At 42.1% G+C, this 21,375-nt stretch overlaps 3 protein-coding genes across 6 annotated transcripts; 2 read left to right on the plus strand and 1 right to left on the minus strand.

The window, feature by feature from the left end:
* Window positions 1–89: 89 nt before the first annotated feature.
* On the minus strand, window positions 90–7,385 carry syap1 (synapse associated protein 1). Of its 2 annotated transcripts, none has more exons than XM_014152746.2 (9): window positions 6,802–7,385; window positions 6,505–6,623; window positions 6,274–6,340; window positions 2,147–2,220; window positions 1,848–1,987; window positions 1,439–1,590; window positions 1,205–1,266; window positions 905–1,055; window positions 90–683 (listed from the first exon to the last, which is right to left on the minus strand). In XM_014152746.2, the coding sequence occupies exons 1-9, from the start codon at window positions 7,007–7,009 to the stop codon at window positions 556–558; spliced, it is 1,101 nt and encodes a 366-aa protein (XP_014008221.1). In that variant the 5' UTR covers window positions 7,010–7,385; the 3' UTR covers window positions 90–555. The 2 variants fall into 2 exon arrangements, with proteins under 2 accessions (XP_014008221.1, NP_001133062.1); NM_001139590.1 differs by having other exon boundaries at window positions 905–1,058; window positions 6,802–7,088.
* Window positions 7,140–11,580, plus strand: phop2 (Pyridoxal phosphate phosphatase PHOSPHO2). Of its 3 annotated transcripts, none has more exons than XM_045698461.1 (2): window positions 7,140–7,990; window positions 9,658–11,580. In XM_045698461.1, the coding sequence occupies exons 1-2, from the start codon at window positions 7,880–7,882 to the stop codon at window positions 10,402–10,404; spliced, it is 858 nt and encodes a 285-aa protein (XP_045554417.1). In that variant the 5' UTR covers window positions 7,140–7,879; the 3' UTR covers window positions 10,405–11,580. The 3 variants fall into 3 exon arrangements, with proteins under 3 accessions (XP_045554417.1, XP_045554418.1, NP_001133329.1); XM_045698462.1 differs by having other exon boundaries at window positions 7,825–8,075; NM_001139857.1 differs by lacking the exon at window positions 7,140–7,990 and adding an exon at window positions 8,163–8,588.
* LOC106575907 (kelch-like protein 23) lies at window positions 11,018–19,985 on the plus strand. Its single transcript, XM_014152627.2, has 6 exons — window positions 11,018–11,287; window positions 11,805–12,120; window positions 16,454–16,660; window positions 16,838–17,579; window positions 17,876–18,028; window positions 19,624–19,985. The coding sequence occupies exons 1-6, from the start codon at window positions 11,277–11,279 to the stop codon at window positions 19,932–19,934; spliced, it is 1,740 nt and encodes a 579-aa protein (XP_014008102.2). The 5' UTR covers window positions 11,018–11,276; the 3' UTR covers window positions 19,935–19,985.
* Window positions 19,986–21,375: the final 1,390 nt, after the last annotated feature.

The following is a 21,375-nucleotide window of genomic DNA, read 5'->3' on the forward strand; positions in this document are numbered from 1 at the left end:
CAAGACCAAAACAAAACCCTTCCCTATACAGCCCTTTAGATATTACAATCTGTCTGTATTTTTCATCAAGGAAAGACATTTAGACAATGGGAAAGAAGTATATTTATTAGGGAAAAACTGAAGACAGGATTTGAGAAGCACAGAAACAAGTATTATTTGGATAGATGTACACATCCCAACTGTGAAGGAATTCCAGAAAAAGAAAAGAGCAGAAAAGAGAAAAAAAATAACAATATGCAATATGTCAGTTGCCTCCTCGCCCATAAACGTTCACAGCTAAAATGTCAGCCAGCCACTAAACTGTACAGACAGAAAATGTATATTATACAGTATTTCAACACCAGACCACCTCCAGATCAGAATATACCCCATAGATGTACCCATTCTTGTGTGCTGAAACAAACAGTTTATGGTTTGTATGCAGCGGTTCCCTTCATTTCTATACCATTCTATTTCTATGGTCTAGACTAGACACTGTCATGGTTTCTGATCCTTCATGGTGCTCTCTCTCATATCAGAGATACTAGACTGAAGCAAGATGGGTCGGTCATCACTCTACTCATCCGACTGAAGCATCTTCTCAATCTCTTTATCCCAGTTGTCATCTCTGTTGTCTGCCTCCGTCACTACCTCATACTCCTGTAACTCTGCCTGGAGTTCCTTCTCCCAGTCCGCTGTCTCCTCTGAACAAATAACAGCATTATGAGAACAATGCTACAGACTGAAGAGAAAAGAGCTAAACATGTCATTCACTCTCTTCTAATTCAACATCCAGCTCTACCACCTGAGCCATTATATTAAATCCAAGCCCTTTCCAGGTTCCAGTGAAATCAACCAATAGAACTCTGGAGTTCTTGCTAGTTGTTTGTTACTCTAGATATGATCTAATAGTTCTAGAACTGACCCTCTGGAGTTGCAGCGTCCTCCTTCTTGTCCAGCACCAGCTGTTCCATCTCCTTCCTCAGGTCTTCATGGTCGATGTTACAGGAGTCAAAGGCATCGCTCACAAACTCGGAGACCCCAGGGCTGGTGGAGATCTCATTCTCCTCTTCCTCCTGCTGTTTAACAACATTAAAAGAGAATCCAGACCATTTCATACATTTGACTTGATATTTACACAGTATTTCAGTGGTCTATATATAGACATGTACAGAATTATTCAAAGGGACTGACTTTTCTTCAGAAAAACAAAACATTGACTCACCTCTCCACTCTTGGGAATGTCACTAATGGATACTGGAGGTGTTTTTGGTCTGATGGTATTTTCTGCATGATAACAACAATAACATGAAACAGAAGTTAGGCTATAAACTGTTGCTTGACAGTAGTTCACCAATTGCTCTGATTTGCCCATAACACCAATGCAATGTTTTTAGTTAAGGACTTGTCAGGATCACACAAACTGAATTCTGACCAACCATAGAACAGAATAGAGTACCTGTGAGGCTGACACCCTCCGGGCTGATGGTCTTCTGCTCCTCTCTGTTGTCTACAGCCTGCTGCTGTGCTGCCAGAGCAGTGAGCTGGGCCGACTGCTTTATCAGGGACACACGGTAGAAGTAGTTCCTCCAGAACACATCCTCCTTCACTCTAAACATACAGAGCATTGAATATAAGTAACATACACATATTCTTAAGCCTGATTGAGCGATAGTTCACCATTCTTTTTCACTTGAAAGCAGCAATCTGGCTGGTTCTAAGAGGCTTATCAATGGACAGGACTGGCATCAACCAACATCAGCCAACAGGCCAACTTTATGCCTGCAATCTCTATCTGTAAATAACTCTGGGTTGAAGTGCAGTAATAGATTTGTAATGGATTAGATTTGTAATGGCTGTCTGCTGACTGTTTGGGGACCAGGTCGAAGCGCATCCTGTTCAGTAGCTCATCTTCCTGCAGCATCACCATGGCGATAGGATACATCTGCTCAGAGTCGAACTGGAACTGAACTCCAGCTGGTGGGTCTCTCAGGAAGTTCCTCCTGTCCTGGAATAACAGAACAATAAAGTTGTTGAATTTAAATCAAATTGAAAAAGGTACAAGCAACACAATGCACTCTGACAGTGATGAGATCCAATTGGATGGAATCAAATCACAAACTCTAAGTGCACTATGTGGACAGACAATGTTAGAAATGCTACTAACAGCGGACAAAGCCAGGATCTGTTGCTGAATGGTCTCCTCCTCACTGTAGCCAACCCATGGTGGTACAGCTGTGTCTGGAAGGGAACAAGAACAAACCACTTTAATTCCACCATGGATGGATGGATGGATGGATGTATGGATAACTATGATCATGTTTACTGGTATATCATCTCAAGATAGCTAAACAGACTGGCAAGCAGACAAACATTCTACTCTGTCATTTATCACCAGTATCCCTGCACATTGATATGGTGCTGGTACTGGCCTGTAGAGTACATTCTCCGGTGGGTTTTATTTATTGTGTTACCTGACCTGACTTAGCATCTGTTCTCTTTTTTTTTTTTTTTTAGAACCTATTCTGGATTTGTCACTTTTCTATTTCTTTACCTTGATATTGAATAGGCATTGTTGAGAAAGAGCTTGTAAGTAAGCATTTCACTTGACTGTTTACACCTGTTGTGTCCTGTGCTTATAGTTAACCAAAACGAATCATGAAAACTATTTAGTAAACTGAAATAAAATAATTAGCCAACCCGTTAGAAAAACTAAAGCTATACTGAAATGATACTTTAAATGGCTGTAGCCATACTGAGTGGTAAGGGTAAAGCAAATGACTGTAGACGAAAGTCGAGGAGTGAAGTCGGGGTAGGTGCATCTGCGACAGCCAAAAGTCAGACACTAATGCGGTTTTCCAACAACAAGGCATGTCGGCGCTAGTCGGATAATTTCCTCCCCAGAATGACTAACAAAAGTGATCCGCTCTAACGCGGCCACTGAAATGAGCACGACGCAAGACTGCTCTCACACCGTCTCCCAGAGTATCTGCGCTTCACACTGTTACAACACGGTAGCTACGGGACCAAAACAGCAGACTTTTAACCTCGTTTCAACTCCTGGTTGTTGCGGAAATTGACCCACTACTACTGTTTACTTTGTGCATCTACGTCAGGGGTGTCAAACTCATTCCATGGAGGGTCTAGTGTCTGCAGGCTTTTGGTTTTTCATTTCAATTAAGACCTAGACAACCAGGTGAGGGGAGTTTCTTACTAAATCAGTGACCATAATTCATCAATCAAGTACAAGAGAGGAGCGAAACCCCGCAGACACTCGGCCCTCCATGTGATGAGTTGGATAGATATGATCTACGTCAGGGATTCCCAAACTGGGGTACACCAAATAAAAACGTGGTTCACATTTTAAAAAACATGTTTTTTGTTGAATTGAACACATTTAAACAGTGAATTGAACATATTTCAACAGTGAATTTATCTTTTCCAACGGGGCTATACATATGGGTGAAGTTTCTCGCCCGAGTAGCCTCGTTTCACTGCCCAAAATAAAATTAAACCATCTAGTGTTCAGCGAAATAACAACAATGTCAAATAATTAACATCCTATCACATTAACAGTTACTCTCTCGCAGGAATTCCACTAAACTCCGTATGTAGCTGCTGCTCATTCCGTTTGCTCGAAAATTGATAAATTGTTAAAAAAGGTAATGCCCGCGTCCATAGAGACACTACCATCAGTACTACACAAGTTGTTCTGCTTCCACGAGCACGTCCAATGCTAGCATCAGTAATTCTACATGTTGTTAGACCAGCTAGCATGGACACTGACAGTTGTGAATCTGATGCAGCTGAAGAGCTACTTGGCCCCTTACCCAGGAAAGCACCGAACAGACAGGGACGTTGGACCATCGAAGAGACGCAAATATGATAATAACTACATTGATTTGGGGTTCACTTATATTGGGAGCAGTGCCTTTCCTCAGCCAAAGTGTGTTATATGTGCAAAAGTACTATCTCACAACTCGAAGAAACCTTCACTCTTGCGCAGACATTTAGAAACAAAACATGCCAATTTGAAAAATAAGCCGCGGGAGTTTTTTTTGAGCGAGAATTAAGACGACTTGTGAGTAGTAAGACATGTATAAAAGCAACAGATACCATTAATAAGAAGGGGCTAGAAGCGTCTTATATGGTGAGCTACAGAGTGGCAAGGACAGGCAAGCCCCATACTATTGTGGAGGACTTAATTCTTCCTGCTGCCATGGATATGGCTGGGACAATACTGGGGGAAAAGGCCAAAAAAAACTATACAGACAATGTCTTCATCAAACAACACTGTTTCACGCATCAGTGCCATGGCAGGAGATGTTTTGAAACAATTACTGCTTTGCATACAAGCCAGTGAATTCTATGCGTTACAGCTGGATGAGTCAACAGACATGACAGGCCTGGCACAGATCCTGGTATATGGCCGTTACGTTTATGGGGGGGTCAATTAAGGAAGACATCCTCTTCTGCAAACCAGGACAACAGGAGAGGATATTTGTAAAGTACTGGACAGCTTTGTGACATCAAATGGACTTTGGTGGTCAAGATGTGTTGTCATCTGTACTGATGGCTCAAAAGCCATGACAGGGAGACATAGTGGAGGGGTAACGCACGTGCAAGCAGTTGCTCCCGATGCCACTTGGGTACACTGCAGCATCCACCGAGAGGCTCTTGCTGCCAAGGGAATGCTTGACAGCGTGAAAGATGTTTTGGACACTACAGTGAAAATGGTTAGCTTTGTTAAAGCAAGGCCCCTGAACTCTTGTGTATTTTCTGCACTATGCAATGATATGGGCAGCGCTTTTCAGACCATGCAACGCTTTTACAACATACAGAAGTGCGCTAGTTATCAAGGGGCAAAGTATTGACACATTTTTTTAATTGAGAGACGAGCTTAAAGTTTTCTTTACTGACCATAATTTTCACTTGTCTGACCGCTTGCATGATGACGAGTTTCTCACACGACTGGCCTATCTGGGTGATGTTTTTTCTCACCTGAATCGAGGATTACAGAGACTCTCTGCAACTATATTCAATGTGCGGGACAAAATTGAGGCTATGATTAAGAAGTTGGAGCTTTTCTGTCTGCATTTTTTTGTGTGCAAATGAACTCAAGCTTACGGGACAATGTAAAATGTGATATAACGAAGCACCTGAGCTGTGTGCGCAATTACGCAGGTACTTTCCTGAAACGGATGACACAAACAGCTGGATTCTTTATCCCTTTCATGCCCTGCCTCCAGTCCACTTAACGATATCTGAACAAGAGCCTCATCGAAATTGGAACAAGCGGTTCTGTGAAAATGTTATTTAATCAGAAGCCACTGCCAGATTTCTGGATTGGGCTGCGCTCAGAGTATCCTGCCTTGGCAAATTGTGCTGTTATGCCCTTTGCAACCACGTACCTATGTGGGAGTGGATTCTCGGCCCTCACTAGCATGAAAACTAAATACTGGCACAGACTGTGTTGAAAATGATTTAAAACTGAGACTCTCTCCAATACAACCCAACATTGCAGAGTTATGTGCATCCTTTCAAGCACATCCTTCTCATTAACCTGTGGTGAGTTATTCACAATTTCAATGAACAAATAAGGTTTTATATGTAAGATGGTTAAATAAAGATCAAAATTATTGATTTATTTGTGCCCTGGTCCTATAAGAGCTCTGTCACTTCCCACGAGTCGGGTTGTGACAAAAACTCACTCACACCCATTCTTATGTTTAATAAATGTATCGTATAGTGTGTGTGGCAGGCTTACAATGATGGCAAAAAACAACATTTGAGAGTGCGCTGACCGTGGTGCTAGGGGGGGTACGCAGCTGGAGGTTGAATGTTTTAAGGGGTACGGGACTATAAAAAGTTTGGGAACCACTGATCTACGTCATCTCGCTGAGTCTTCCTTTAAACCTATTACTGCCCCCCCCCCCAGTGGCAGGAAGTGACATCCTCAAAATCAAAACAACGATACAACACATAAAAAGGCTACTAGCCTCCCATGCATAGGCTACTGTCTGTCCCTAACACTAAAACTAAATAATATGAAAACAAAAATATTTTCATAAAACATTAACCAAATAAAAACGAAACAAGTGGATCTGAAAACTTAAACTAAACCAAATGTCAAATAAAAATCTGAAAATGAATAGAAATAGAAACTAATATAAAAACACTAAACAATAATAACCTTGCTGTGCACGTGACAAATGTTGATTTGAGGACACAGAGTACAAGGAGTGGAAGGTAAGCTAATCTCTAGTGGGTATGATGTTATGTCTCCACACTGACCTGATTTCTTAGCTTTCTTTTCTTGGACAAATTTGTCCTGTTCTTTTTTGAAGTCCCCCAAAATAGTCTGGAAAGCAGAAACACAGGCATGTGATGTTACAAGACAGAAACCTCAAAGCTTCAAGAAATCAGCGGTTTTGAGCGAACACCAGAGAGGGTGTTATATAGCAACCTACACTAAAACACCCTCCTTGTCAAACAGAATTCAGGAAAGTGGAGCATGCCATGCACCTTGTCAAAAATTCCATCTATGTTCCCTTCTTCCACACTCTTCTTGATGGTGTGTGCTGTCTCTGCCACAGAGTTGGAGATCTTCTTGGTGGCATTGCTGGCAAAGTTGAATATTAAGCCTGTATATGTAACAGGGATATAAAATCTGGATCACTTTCTCAGCTTCAGATGGCATTGTTTGCCTGCCAAAACTTGAATGACAATGTATTGTTGTCTCTTAGGCCTACATAATCATTATTAGTCTGTTAATCACTTTTCACATGAATATAAATTAAAACCATCTATAATCTTCCTTACCACCGAATCCTTTAGCTTGCTGAGAGATGAGTTGGACGGTGTCTCCGTCCTCCTGCCCCAGTTCTTCTGTTGCTGGAGGTTCGTGTTGTTTGTTTACTTCATTTTGGTCTTGAACAATTTTCTCCTCCACAGCAACGTCAGCCACTTCGCTCTCCTCTGTCGTCGAGGTGTTCTCTATACCCAGCCACGTTCCCCATCCTTTGAACATTTTCGCCGATGTCTTTCGGGTGTAGCTATGATAGAAATCGATTGTAAACTAAGTGCTTAGAATTGTACCTTCATGGTTCTGTGTTTACGTCGCCAGGAAGCAGTGCTATTCTTGTTCTTTTTTTCCAGAATAAATACAAAACGAGCGCATTACTGCCGCCTGCTGTTACATCTGGGAAATGTTAGGGATATTGTTACAAAACGAGAGATGTTATCAGATCAAATGTGGGATTCGAACAACAGTGTGTTATTTAAGAAGAAACAAAATGGACCGCTTTGCCAGAGAACAATCTAAGCTGTCCCACTGTTTTTTGTTGTTGTATTTTATTCACTAGTTCTCATTCCACACCAACAGGTGACAGTGATGTCCCTTTTTATTGGTTAGTTAGACAGCGATACGAAACAAATGAGGAAGTATTGGTGCTTTCAACAAAACTGGGAACTCAGAAAAAAACGATGTCAAATCATGAAGTCAGTGATCTTCAGGTCGGGGCTTGATTTTTTTTCTCGAGATCGCGGTTGTCTTGAACCAGAGATATTAAAGAAAGGAGGAGATAGGAATTCCATTGTTCAATGAATAGACTGTCAACCAATCGCGGTCAAGTTGTCATACTGTGTCACACGGTTGCTGGGATAATCGTCAGGGTATTAGTCGAGAAACGTACCTATTTTCCTCAAAAGTACGTAATATCATGATTCCAAAGCTATATGATTTTACAGAGAACAAGTTAATTATCTCACATCTTGGAAAATAGTTGCATGTTGTACTTTTTGACGAAATTCCTGCTAATGTTGGGTTTTTGAGCTAGCGCCCAATTAACTCCCATTCACTATTTGAAGGAGGACTCGCCTTGTCCCAGAATCACCCAGAATGCACCACATTGACGACGCATGGTCAAACGAACTCATTTGGCATTCATACGGTTTTCCATCTCCTCAAAAGTGTCTCTGCTTGAACGCCCCGAAGTCGGAGATTTCCGAGGTCAGAGCGGCTCAATAAAATCGTCTTTATAATTAAACCAAGATAGACCACAGCCTGTCGTTTCAAACGGGAACAAATGACTCTGGTAGGCAGAGCCAAGCACGAGATAGAGACATTATATTATTACCATTAAGGAACGCCTACTCTGTAAACTGCACTTCTGCAATAACTCAATTCGCCTTCGCACTCCTAACAACGCGATTTTTAAAACTTTGGCAAAGGGTAAAGTCTACAAAACTTAGTCCACTCTGTTCGTAACAGATTATAGTTATGGGAACAGAAAACTGTATTGAGATCAAATGTTTAGTCGATGACAAAATGTGCAGAATCTCGGTCAAAATCCATCGAGTTCCATCTTCTCCCACTGCTGGCCACTGGGCTTCCTCTCGCTACCAATTTGGTAGCGAAAGGAAATGCCAAGCGGATGCTTCACATTTATACATCCGGAGGAATATCTGTCTCATTGTTCTGTGGCTCAATGGTTCCCAGTTCCCAGTTGTTTCGAACGCGGCATGTCTCAAGTGTGTGTTTAAGATCCATCCGGCGATGTCACGCATCTAAATTTACATTTGTGTAAACGGTGTAACAACAGTGTCGGGTAAGATCCTAAGTGAATACACACATTAATACATAGATTATTTGACAAGCAGTTTACTGTTTAGAACGATGTAAAAGGAGATAGCTACTGTACTTGGTGTGTAATAGATTGACTGTTAGCTAGCCAGTTCCTAGCTAGTCAGCAGTCAGTCCAAAGAACACTCTTAGTCATTCAGTAGCTAGCTAGATAGATACTGCTTGGTCACTAGCCTTTTTCACTTCCTGTTCAGTGTCTGTCTGCCTGCCCCCTCCCCAGTGGTGGAAAAAGTACTCAATTGTCATACTTTAGTAAAAGTAAAGATACCTTAATAGAAAATTACTCAATTAAAAGTGAAAGTCACCCAGTAAAATACCACTTGAGTAAAGGTCTAAAACTATTTGGTTTAAAATATAAGTATCAAAACTAAATGGAATTTCTAAAATATCCTTAAGTATTAAAAGTATAAATCATTTCAAATTCCTTATAACCGAAAGGTTGCAAGTTCGAATCCCCGAGCTGACACGGTATAAATCTGTTCTGCCCCTGAACAAGGCAGTTAACCCACTGTTCCTAGCCCGTCATTGTAAATAAGAATTCGTTCTTAACTGACTTGCCTAGTAAAATAAAGGTACAAAAAAAATACTAAGCAAAGCAGACAACACCGTTAAAAAATATATATATATTATTTAGTGAGTCCGCCAGATCAGAGGCAGTAGGAATGACCAGGGATGTTCTCTTGATAAGTGTGTGAATTGGACCAGTTCCTGTCAAAATGTAACGAGTACTTTTGGGTGTCAGGCAAAATGTATGGAGTAAAATGTACATAATTTTCTTTAGGAATGTGGTGAAGTAAATGTAAATGTTGCCAAAAATATAAATAGTAAAGTAAAGTACAGATACTTTAAAGTACTACTTAAGTAATTATTTTGGGTATTTTACTTAAGTACTTTACACCACTGCCTCTCCCTGTCTCTCCTAGCTCTCTCTCTCTCCCCCTCTCACCCCTCTCTCTCGCTCTCTCTCGCTCTCTCTGTGTCTGGCTGCCTGTCCGTGTCTCTTCTAACAAACCTATTCCAACACTGTTTTGCAGCAGAGGAGAATCATCATGAAGACTCTGCTGGTGTTTGACTTCGACCACACCTTGGTGGATGACAACAGCGACACCTGGGTCATTCAGTGTATCCCGGACCAATGCCTGCCAGACCTGGTCAAGAACTCCTACCAGAAGGGACGCTGGACAGAGTACATGGGCAGAGTCATGTCCTATATAGGAGATCAGGACATCAGCCCCGATACAATCCGAAGTGTGATGGAGACAATACCGTTTACAGATGGAATGATTGAACTGTTGACGTTCATTGTGAGTAACAAGAACGACATTGACTGCATCATTATCTCAGATTCAAACACAGTGTTCATCGACTGGATACTGCAAGTGGCTGGGGTTCAAGCCGCGGTCGACCAAGTCTTCACCAACCCGGCTACGTTTGACAAGCGTGGATACATGGAGATAGAATGCTACCATTCTCACCAGTGTAGCCAGTGCCCTGTCAATCTGTGTAAGAGGAAAGTGCTGGTTGATTTCCTAGCAGGGCAGTTGAAGGGAGGGGTAGACTATCAGAGAACTTTCTATGTAGGGGACGGAGGGAACGACCTTTGCCCTTCCAACAGTCTAAGGGAAGGAGATGTGGTGTTTCCTAGAAAGGGTTACACCTTGGAGAGGCTGCTCTCTAGGCAGAGTGCACAACAAGGAGAGGGTTCATCGAACCCAAGAGTCATAGGATGGACAAGCGGAAGAGAGATCCTGATGGAACTGAAAGCATGTGTTCCCCTGTAAGGATAGTGTACAGCTCTTACTCATACTAAAATAAGTGTACTTGCAATGATAAAAACTGTACCAAATGCTTGGGAGGGAAGGATTGTGATTGTGTCTTTGTCCTGGTTTGAAACGTTTTTGAAGATCATATTTTAAATCTGTGGGACTGTATCACATCACTCTCTCAGGTTCAGATGCAAATGAATGTACATCTTTGTGCTTGTTTTTGTCTTTAGCAAATGTAGGGAGATACAGAACCCACTAGACAGAAAAGGAAAAAACCAATCACACCTGTAAATTACATGTTATAACTGTTTAGAATTAAATATATATTCTAGGATGTACAGTCAATAAAATACATTGGCATCACTTTTTACTAGGGCACTATCTATGTGAAAAATGTATTACCAGTCCAGTGTATTAACAGTCCAGTGTATTACCAGTGCAATTATTTGTTGTCTCTATTAGGCTCTATTCTGAGTGTTATTATATAAATTGACGGTTTCTGCTTCAGCAGTGCGGTTTCGTGGACCGTGACCCCGTCTCCCTGCCTCCCAAGATACCTCTCTGTCTGTCCCTTGTTTTGTCAATACGCTGATAGTAGGACGAGGCGCGGTGAATGTGATTGGTCGAATGCTGCTATTTGCTGCTGGTAAGATTTTGTGCGGCGGAGATGCTCTGTCACATCAGCTGAGCGCCTGCTGCGTCAACCTAAATAGATAACGAAACCAAATAGCGGAATGTCCGTTTTTTTCTAAAGGACTGTCCGGGTTTATTTGATTGGTTGCTTTACAAGGGAATTGCGTATAAATAAGGATCTACAACAGATGGCGTGTGATGCCTTTTGACTCGCTCCAAACACAGAGAATGCTTTAACAATAGGATAGTAAACCATGTCGAGCAGGTAAATATGTGGCTATTGTTCAGTGAGCTGTGTTAAGGATCTTCACTCGGGACTATTTAGATTGAATGGTATTCTGTCAAGTGTATGTAGGCCTATGTGAATGCGTTACATTGTGTTTTAAATAAGACTAATAGATGACATAATCAAATACTCCCTGGATCCATTGTAAATCCATGTATGTTTACTATCTGTGCTCAGTTAATCGTTTTTTGCAAGGTGTTGCTGCTTACAGTATTGCAAAATGTTCATTATGCAATGTTTTATGTTTTAGCAATAAACCCAATTTGATTCTATCAATCTTCATTCATTTAAATGTCATGTTGAAACTAATTCCCATTGCGGTTTCCATTCTACAGACCATAGCGTGTCTTAACGTCAGTATAACCAGATGTGTAAAGGGACAGGGAAGTCCAACGTCATATGTCCTGTATTACTAATGTATAATGCATGGATGTGCCAAGTCAATGGCATACATTTTTAAAGGGTACATTAAGATATTTAATGTCTCGTGTTTCAGGAACACAATGTCATCTAAGGGACAGGAGTCGCCGGAATCCTTCTACACCTATGATTTCTGTGACCTAACCCATCCCACGGAGGTTCTAGAAGCCCTCAGAGAATACTACACAGAAGGCTTGTTCACTGACATAGCTCTACAGTGCTCTACAGGGGAGGTCTTCCACTGCCATAAAGTGGCTCTATGCTCCCGTAGTTCCTACTTCAGAGCCATGTTCACAGCAGATATGAGAGAGAGGTCCCACAGTGTCATCAGACTACCTGGGGTAGATGTGGAGGTGCTGACGACTCTGGTGGACTATGTATACACCTCCAAGGTAGGCTACACCTCTGAGACCATTTATGAGTGACTGTGTCCATTATATGAATGTAGTAGTCTAATATTAAAAAATGTATGTATATTTTTTTTCTTCTTCTATTTAACCTTTATTTAGCTATGCAAGTCAGTTAAGAACAAATTCTTATTTATAATGACGGCCTCCCAAAAGGCAAAATCATCTATGATTGCTTATGGTCTCTCAAAACTCATTTAGTTATCTTCAATGTTGTTTTTACTTTGTAGCATGTTTTATAGCATGTTTTGTAGCATGCTTTAATATTCAGATGTTCACATATAACTTTTTACTGCAGTGGGCTAAATCAGGGGCATACAGAGTGTTTCTTGGTAGTCTTAAACAAATCTACTTTGTAACAAAAGTATCCACCTCACACACATGATCATGGGTTTAACATAAGAAGACACCTGTATCATGTCAGCTATAGAGTTGAAATGTATTACATTTTGATTTTGCATCCCAATATTATACTTTATATACATTACAGAAGACTGAAATTTAACAAAACTGTTTGACATAGAAACACAAGATTTTTGTCTGTTAAAAAAAAGGAATAATCTTTATCAATGATGAAACATATGAATAACATTCCACCCACGAGGCCAAAGAGGACACATTTGGTCATTGACTGCAGCAAAGGGCTACATAATACCCAATATGATCAAAAGTATGTGGACACCCGCTCGTCCAACATCTCATTCCTAAATCATGGGCATTAATATGGAGTTGGTCCCCCCTTTGCATTAGTGAGGTTGGGCACGGATGTTGGGCGGTTAGGCCTGGTTCGCAGTCGGCGTTCCAATTCATCCCAAAGGTGTTCGATGGGGATGAGGTCAGGGCTCTGTGCAGACCAGTCAAGTTTTTCCACATTTATCTCGACAAACCATTTCTGTATGGACCTTGCTTTGTGCATGGGGGCATTGTCATAATGAAACAGAAAAGGGCCTTCCCCAAAACTGTTGCCAAAAAACTTGGTAGCACATAATCATCTAGAATGTCATTGCATGCTGTAGCGTTAAGATTTCCCGTCACTGGAACTAAGGTGCCTAGCCCGAACCATGAAAAACAGCCCCAGACCATTATTCCTGCTCCACCAAACAGCTGGCACTGTGCATTGGGGCAGTTGGCGTTCTCTTGGGATCCGCCAAACCCAGATTCGTCCATTGGACTGCCAGGTGGTGAAGTGTGATTCATCACTCCAGAAAACGCATTTCCAATGATCCAGAGTCCAATGGTGGCGAGCTTTACACCACTCCAGCCGACGCTTGGCATTGCGAATGGGGATCTTAGACTTGTGTACGGCTGCTCGACCATGGAAACCCATTTCATGAAGCTCCTGATGAACAGTTCTTGTGCTGACGTTGCTTTCAGAGGCAGTTTGGAACTCGTTAGTGAGTGTTGCAACCGAGGACAGACGATTTTTACGATGTTTAGGACTCGCCGGTCCCATTCTGTGAGCTTGTGTGGCCTACCACTTCGCGGCTGAGCCGTTGTTGCTCCTAGACGTTTACACTTCACAATAACAGCACTTACAGTTGACCGGGGAAGACATTTGACAAACTGATTTGTTTGAAAGGTGGCATCCTATGATGGTGCCATGTTGAAAGTCACTGAGCGCTTCAGTAAGGCCATTCTACTGCCAGTGTTTGTCTATGGAGATTGCATGGCGGTGTGCTCGATTTTGTACACCCGTCAGCAACGGGTGTGGCTGAAATAGCCTAATCCACTAATTTGAAGGGGTGTTCACATACTTTGTATGTACAGTTGAAGTCAGAAGTTTACATACACCTTAGCCAAATACATTTAAACTCAGTTTTTCACAATTCCTGACATTTAATCCTTGTAAAAATGCCCTGTCTTGGGTCAGTTAGGATCACCACTTTATTTTAAGAATGTGAAATGTCAGAATAATAGTAGAGAGAATTATTTATTTCAGCTTTTATTTCTTTCATCACAATTAGTATTTGGTAGCATTGCCTTTAAATTGTTTAACTTGGGTCAAACGTTTCGGCTAGCCTTCCACAAATTTTGGCCCATTCCTCCTGACAGAGCTGGTGTAACTGAGTCAGGTTTGTAGGCCTCCTTGCTTGCACACACTTTTTCAGTTCTGCCCACAATGTCACGGTTGTCGTAAGGAGAGGACCAAAATGCAGCAGGGAAGTGTATACTCATCTTCTTTATTACGGACAAAGAAGGAAAAAAAATAAAAATAAACACAAACGAACTAGACAGTCTTGTCAGGCACACACAGCAAAACAAGAAACAATCTCCCACAAACACATACCCATATATAGGACTCTCAGAGGCAACTAGAAAACACCTGCCTCCAATTGAGAGTCCAACCCCAATTAACTAGACATAGATATACAACTAACCAGAAAGAACATAGAAATACTAACACAGAACATAGCCCCAAAACCCGGAACTAACTAACCAAACACCCTACTAAATAAACCACCACCCCGAACTACATAAACAAAATACCCTCTGCCACGTCCTGACCAAACTACAATTACAAATAATCCCTAATACTGGTCAGGATGTGACACACAAATGTTCTATAGGATTTAGGTCAGGGCTTTGTGATGGCCACTCCAATACCTTGATTTTGTTGTCCTTAAGCCATTTTGCCACAACTTTGGAAGTATGCTTGCGGTCATTGTCCATTTGGAAGACCCATTTGCGACCAAGCTTTAACTTCCTGACTGATGTCTTGAGATGTTGCTTCAATATATCCACATAATTTTCTTTCCTCATGATGCCATCTATTTTGTGAATTGCACCAGTCCCTCCTGCAGCAAAGCACCTCCACAACATGATGCTGCCATCCCCGTGCTTCACGGTTGGGATGGTGTTCTTCGGCTTGCAAGCCTCCCCCTTTTCCTCCAAACATAACGAAGGTCATTATGGCCAAACAGTTCTATTTTTGTTTCATCAGACCAGAGGACATTTCTCCAAAAAGTACAATCTTTGTCCCCATGTGCAGTTGCAAACCGTAGTCTGTTTTTTTTATGGGGGTTTTGGAGCAGTGGCTTCTTCCTTGCTGAGCGACCTTTCAGGTTATGTCGATATAGGACTCGTTTTACTGTGGAAATAGATACTTTTGCACCTGTTTCCGCCAGCATTTTTACAATGTCCTTTGCTGTTGTTCTGGGATTGATTTGCACTTTTCGCACCAAAGTACGTTCATCTCTAGAAGATGAAACGCGTCACCTTCCTGAGCGGTATGACGGCTGCGTGGTCCCATGGTGTTTATACTTGCGTACTATTGTTTGTACAGATGAACGTGGTACCTTCAGGCGTTTGGAAATTGCTCCCAAGGATGAACCAGACTTGTGGAGGTCTCTAATTTTTTTTCTGAGGTCTTGGCTGATTTCTTTTGATTTTCCCATGATGTCAAGCAAAGAGGCACTGAGTTTGAAGGTAGGCCTTGAAATACATCCACAGGTACAACTCCAATTGACTCAAATTATGTCAATTAGCCTATCAGAATCTTCTAAAGCCATAACATCATTTGATGGAGTTTTCCAAGCTATTCAAAGGCACAGTCAACTTAGTGTATGCAAACTTCTGACCCACTGGAATTGTGATACTGTCAGGAGCGTCGTAAAAAGTGGACCAAGGCGCAGCGGGTATTGTGCTCATCTTCCTTTTTATTTGGATAAACGTGAACACTTAACAAAAATAACAACCGACGACGAAAACAGTCCTGTAAGGCTATACATAGAAACAACCACCCACAAACACAAGAGAAAATAAACCCACTTAAATATGGCCTCCAATTAGAAGCAATGACAACCAGCTGCTTCTAATTGGAGGTCGTTCCCAAAACTAACATAGAAATAGAAAAACTAGAAAACCCACATAGAAATAGAAAACATAGAACATAAACCAAAAACCCCGAAACACACTAAACAAACACACCCCTGCCACGTCCTGACCAACTACAATAACAAAATGACCCCTTTTCTGGTCAGGACGTGACAGATACAGTGAATTATAAGTGAAAAAGTCTGTCTGTAAACAATTGTTGGAAAATTACTTGCGTCTTGCACAAAGTAGATGTCGTAACCGACTTGCCAAAACTATAGTTTGTTAACAAGAAATTTGTGGAGTTGTTGAAAAACTAGTTTTAATGACTCCAACCTAAGTGTATGTAAACCTCCGACTTCAACTGTATAGTGTATGTTATTTCATGCGTCCCAAATGGCAACCAATTCCCATACAGTGCAATATGGGCCCTACGGGCGCTGGTCAAAAGTAGTGCAGAATAGGGTGCTATTTGGGACGCAACTTTAAACTCTGTCCCTCCCAGGTCTCCATTACCCAGTGGAATGTAGAGTCTCTGCTGGAGGCTGCAGACCTGCTGCAGTTCGGAGCCGTGAAAACGGCCTGTGAGAACTTCCTGGTTCGTCTCCTCGACGTCGACAACTGTCTGGGCATGCTCAGTTTCGCCCAGCTCCATGTGTGTCTGTCCCTGGAGAATGAGGCACGCAGAGTGCTGCTCTGCCGCTTCCACGAGGTATAGGTTCAGGATTAGGTTTTGGATTATTCCTACACCGTGGTACATATACAGAAACACACAACAAATATGATGTAATTCAATATATATATAAAAACTCAGCAGATATGTATTCTAATAAATCAATAGATGGGTTTATTAAATGTCTTAAGTGATTTGAGAGTGTCGTTTACTCAGGTGGTGAGAGAGGAGGAGTTCCAGGAGCTGGGGGTGGAGAGGGTGAGGAGCCTCCTGCAGGAGGAGAACCTGGCAGAGGTGTTGAAAGAGGAGGTGCTGGTGGAGGGGGTGGTGAGGTGGCTGGCCCACGATACTCTTGCCCGCAGGGGACACTTCCAGGAGCTTCTTCACTCCGCCCACTTAGACCTGAAGGAAGAGTACCTCAGGACTGGCTTGGAGCTTCATAGAGAGTGTCTGGAGACTGCCGCTGAAGACATCCACTCTCTATTTGTCCAAGCTCTGAAGACTGCTTTTAATATCAGTAAAAGCCCTTCGGGACACTGCAGAAGGAGCAGGAGACTGACCTCCAGGATGTTTGTGATAGGAGGGTACCACTGGCACCCTCTGTCTGAGGTCCAGACCTGGGACCCGGTCACGGACCAGTGGCAGCAGGGGGAGGATATGCCAGACCACACCAGGGAGAGTTATGGAGTTACCCTCCTGGGCTCCAACATCTACATTAGCGGCGGCTACAGGACAGACACTACAGAGGCTCTAGATACAGTGTGGGTTTACAGCAGTGATAGTGATAAGTGGACACAGGGGCAGCCCATGCTGTCAGCGAGGTACTACCACTGTTCTGTGGCTCTGCATGGGTGTGTCTACGTCATAGGAGGGTACAGAGGAGGGGCGCCCATGGGGGAAACGGAATTCTATGACCCCCTGAAAATGAAGTGGATTCCCGTAGTTAATATGGTACAAGGTAGGTTGGTCTATGAAAGTTTGGAATAGGACACAGTTGTGTAACTTGACAGTTGATTTTTTGTTGTAAGTTTTGTCATATAGTAAATGTATTTGTTTCATGGGAGTTTCATGGTACTTTTAAGGTTGGAAGCCTTTTAGTGACAATTCCTTCCTTCCTTCCTTCCTTCCTTCCTTCCTTCCTTCCTTCCTTCCTTCCTTCCTTCCTTCCTTCCTTCCTTCCTTCCTTCCTTCCTTCCTTCCTTCCTTCCTTCCTTCCTTCCTTCCTTCCTTCCTTCCTTCCTTCTCTTGTCACAGGTGTGGGGAACGCTACGGCCTGTGTTCTGAGAGACACAATATATGTGGCAGGCGGTCACTATGGTTACAAGGGAAGCTGCACTTATGATAAGATTCAGACCTACAGGGCAGACGTCAATGAATGGAGCATAACAACGACCTGTCCTCATCCAGGTACCACAACACAACTCAGTTATATCATCCCTGGTTCTATAGAGCTACAGAGAGATCAACTCTGTTATATCATCCCTGGTTCTATAGAGCTACAGAGAGATCAACTCTGTTATATCAGCCCTGGTTCTATAGAGCTACAGAGAGATCAACTCTGTTATATCAGCCCTGGTTCTATAGAGCTACAGAGAGATCAACTCTGTTATATCAGCCCTGGTTCTATAGAGCTACAGAGAGATCAACTCTGTTATATCAGCCCTGGTTCTATAGAGCTACAGAGAGATCAACTCTGTTATATCAGTCCTGGTTCTATAGAGCTACAGAGAGATCAACTCTGTTATATCAGCCCTGGTTCTATAGAGCTACAAAGAGATAAACTCTGTTATATCAGCCCTGGTTCTATAGAGCTACAGAGAGATAAACACTGTTATATCAGCCCTGGTTCTATAGAGCTACAGAGAGATAAACTCTGTTATATCAGTCCTGGTTCTATAGAGCTACAGAGAGATAAACTCTGTTATATCAGTCCTGGTTCTATAGCGCTACAGAGAGATCAACTCTGTTATATCAGCCCTGGTTCTATAGAGCTACAGAGAGATCAACTCTGTTATATCAGCCCTGGTTCTATAGAGCTACAGAGAGATCAACTCTGTTATATCAGCCCTGGTTCTATAGAGCTACAGAGAGATAAACTCTGTTATATCAGCCCTGGTTCTATAGAGCTACAGAGAGATCAACTCTGTTATATCAGCCCTGGTTCTATAGAGCTACAGAGAGATCAACTCTGTTATATCAGCCCTGGTTCTATAGAGCTACAGAGAGATCAACTCTGTTATATCAGCCCTGGTTCTATAGAGCTACAGAGAGATAAACTCTGTTATATCAGCCCTGGTTCTATAGAGCTACAGAGAGATAAACTCTGTTATATCAGCCCTGGTTCTATAGAGCTACAGAGAGATCAACTCTGTTATATCAGCCCTGGTTCTATAGAGCTACAGAGAGATCAACTCTGTTATATCAGCCCTGGTTCTATAGAGCTACAGAAAGATCAACTCTGTTATATCAGCCCTGGTTCTATAGAGCTACAGAGAGATAAACTCTGTTATATCAGCCCTGGTTCTATAGAGCTACAGAGATATCAACTCTGTTATATCAGCCCTGGTTCTATAGAGCTACAGAGAGATAAACTCTGTTATATCAGCCCTGGTTCTATAGAGCTACAGAGAGATCAACTCTGTTATATCAGCCCTGGTTCTATAGAGCTACAGAGAGAAAATGGGACAGTGCATTAAAATCCAAAGGTTCTGGTGCGGCTCAACCACATGAGGAACTCTGTTAATAGCTAACTTACCCCAGGCTTGAAGGAATTATGAAAAACAAATAGTTATGTTGTAGTGCAGCATTCAAACTTGACAAAAATATGAATGCAGAGATGTCTACTCTCTTGAAGCAAAAGTGAAATCATAGGATGCAAACACCATGTAAAGTGATGCACATAAGTAGTAGTCATCCTTCCTGTATTTGAGCAAAGATCATTTATTTGACCTCTGTGCATCAGAACAAAATCCATGAAAGAATCTGTCTTGACCGTCCCTTAGAGTACGGCCTGTGCCTGGTGTCACTGCACCCCAAGCTGTACCTGGTGGGTGGTCAGACCACCATCACAGACTGTTACGAACCGGACAGAGATGAGTGGAGCCAGCTGGCCAGGACCAAGGAGAGGAGGATGGAGTGTGGCGCCGTGGCCATGAACGGGTCCCTGTACGTCACCGGGGGATACTCCTACTCCAAGGGCATCTACCTGCAGAGTGTGGAGAGGTACGACCCCGAACAGGACACCTGGGAGATCGTGGGGAATTTACCAGGAGCAGCACGGTCACATGGATGTGTCTGTGTTTACGGTGTTTAGAGAGAGAGAGAGAGAGAGAGAGAGAGAGAGAGAGAGAGAGAGAGAGAGAGAGAGAGAGAGAGAGAGAGAGAGAGAGAGAGAGAGAGAGAGAGAGAGAGAGAGAGAGAGAGAGAGAGAGAGAGAGAGAGAGAGAGAGAGAGAGAGAGAGAGAGAGAGAGAGAGAGAGAGAGAGAGAGAGAGAGAGAGAGAGAGAGAGAGAGAGAGAGAGAGAGAGAGAGAGAGAGAGAGAGAGCGTTCCAGGTTGTCAGTAATGCAGTTGTGGATGTGTGTGTTTAGAGGCAGAGTGGGGGGTCTTTATTGCTGTTGTGCTGCACTGCACATCTCAGAAAATAGTTTTTGCAAACTATATATTGTATTACTGTTGTTTAACACTTAACCAGGCGTTGTGAGATCGTGTGACTGCCTTTGAGACAACCTGGAACGTGTCCTTTGTTACTGCTCCGTTCAGAGGACTTTTTCAGACAACTGATGGCATCTGATCTACCTCATCCTGTTATCCTACTATAGACACGGGAACATTTATTGTGTCCAATTAAGACATTTTTGGGCGTGGAATGTTCCCCTATGCTGGAAGTGGGGGCCTGAGTGAAAAAGTTTAGGAAACCCTGAATTAGATAAATAACGGTGTGTTGTTGTTTACAATGATTTGTTTGTTTTATACATTGTATTGTAAAACTTGAGATTGTGTTTTAGCCATTTTGAATGGCAGCAGCTGACACACATTGCAAAGCACGACTAGGGGATTTATACTAAAAGATTTCTTAATATTTATTTACTTTATTTGAACAGGAAAAAAGAGGAGTTGATACCATACAAATGAATGTACAACTTTCATTAGTTTTCTTTCTTTTAATTATAATTTTAAAAGAATCACCGGCAGTAGCCTTTCCTGCAGGAAAATGACCAAATCGCCCTCTAGTGGCCTCATGGTGGAATGTTATTAAGATTTTTCATAATTTTATAATTAATAAACCTTTTTGTGGGGTGGGAGGCGCAGAAAATCCGTTTTTATATGTCAAACGGCTTTGTTATATTTCAGTCTTCTGTGATGTGTAATATTGGGATGAAAACTCAAAATGTAATACATTTCAACTCTATATCTGACTTGGTACAGGTGTCTTCTTTTTAAGCCCATAACCATGTGTGTACTTTTGAAGAACAAAAACTGAACTACATTGAGAAGAACAACATAGGCAGGTCAAGAAACACTCTGTGGAAGGTAAAAGGTTAAAACAAATTTGGAAAAGAGAATTAAATTGAATGAGTCATCATTTCCATAGTGTCGGTAAAGTAATTGCTGTTCACACCCACTCCACTGGGTAAAAACTGGTTGAATCAACGTTGTTGCCATGTCATTTCCACAACAAAAATGTAATGTGATGACGTTGAATCAACGTGAAAAACTGGATTTGCAAAAAGTCATCAATGTAAGGGAATTTTG

This window comes from Salmo salar, chromosome ssa17 (genome assembly GCF_905237065.1).
Source record: "Salmo salar chromosome ssa17, Ssal_v3.1, whole genome shotgun sequence".
NCBI lineage: Eukaryota > Metazoa > Chordata > Actinopteri > Salmoniformes > Salmonidae > Salmo > Salmo salar.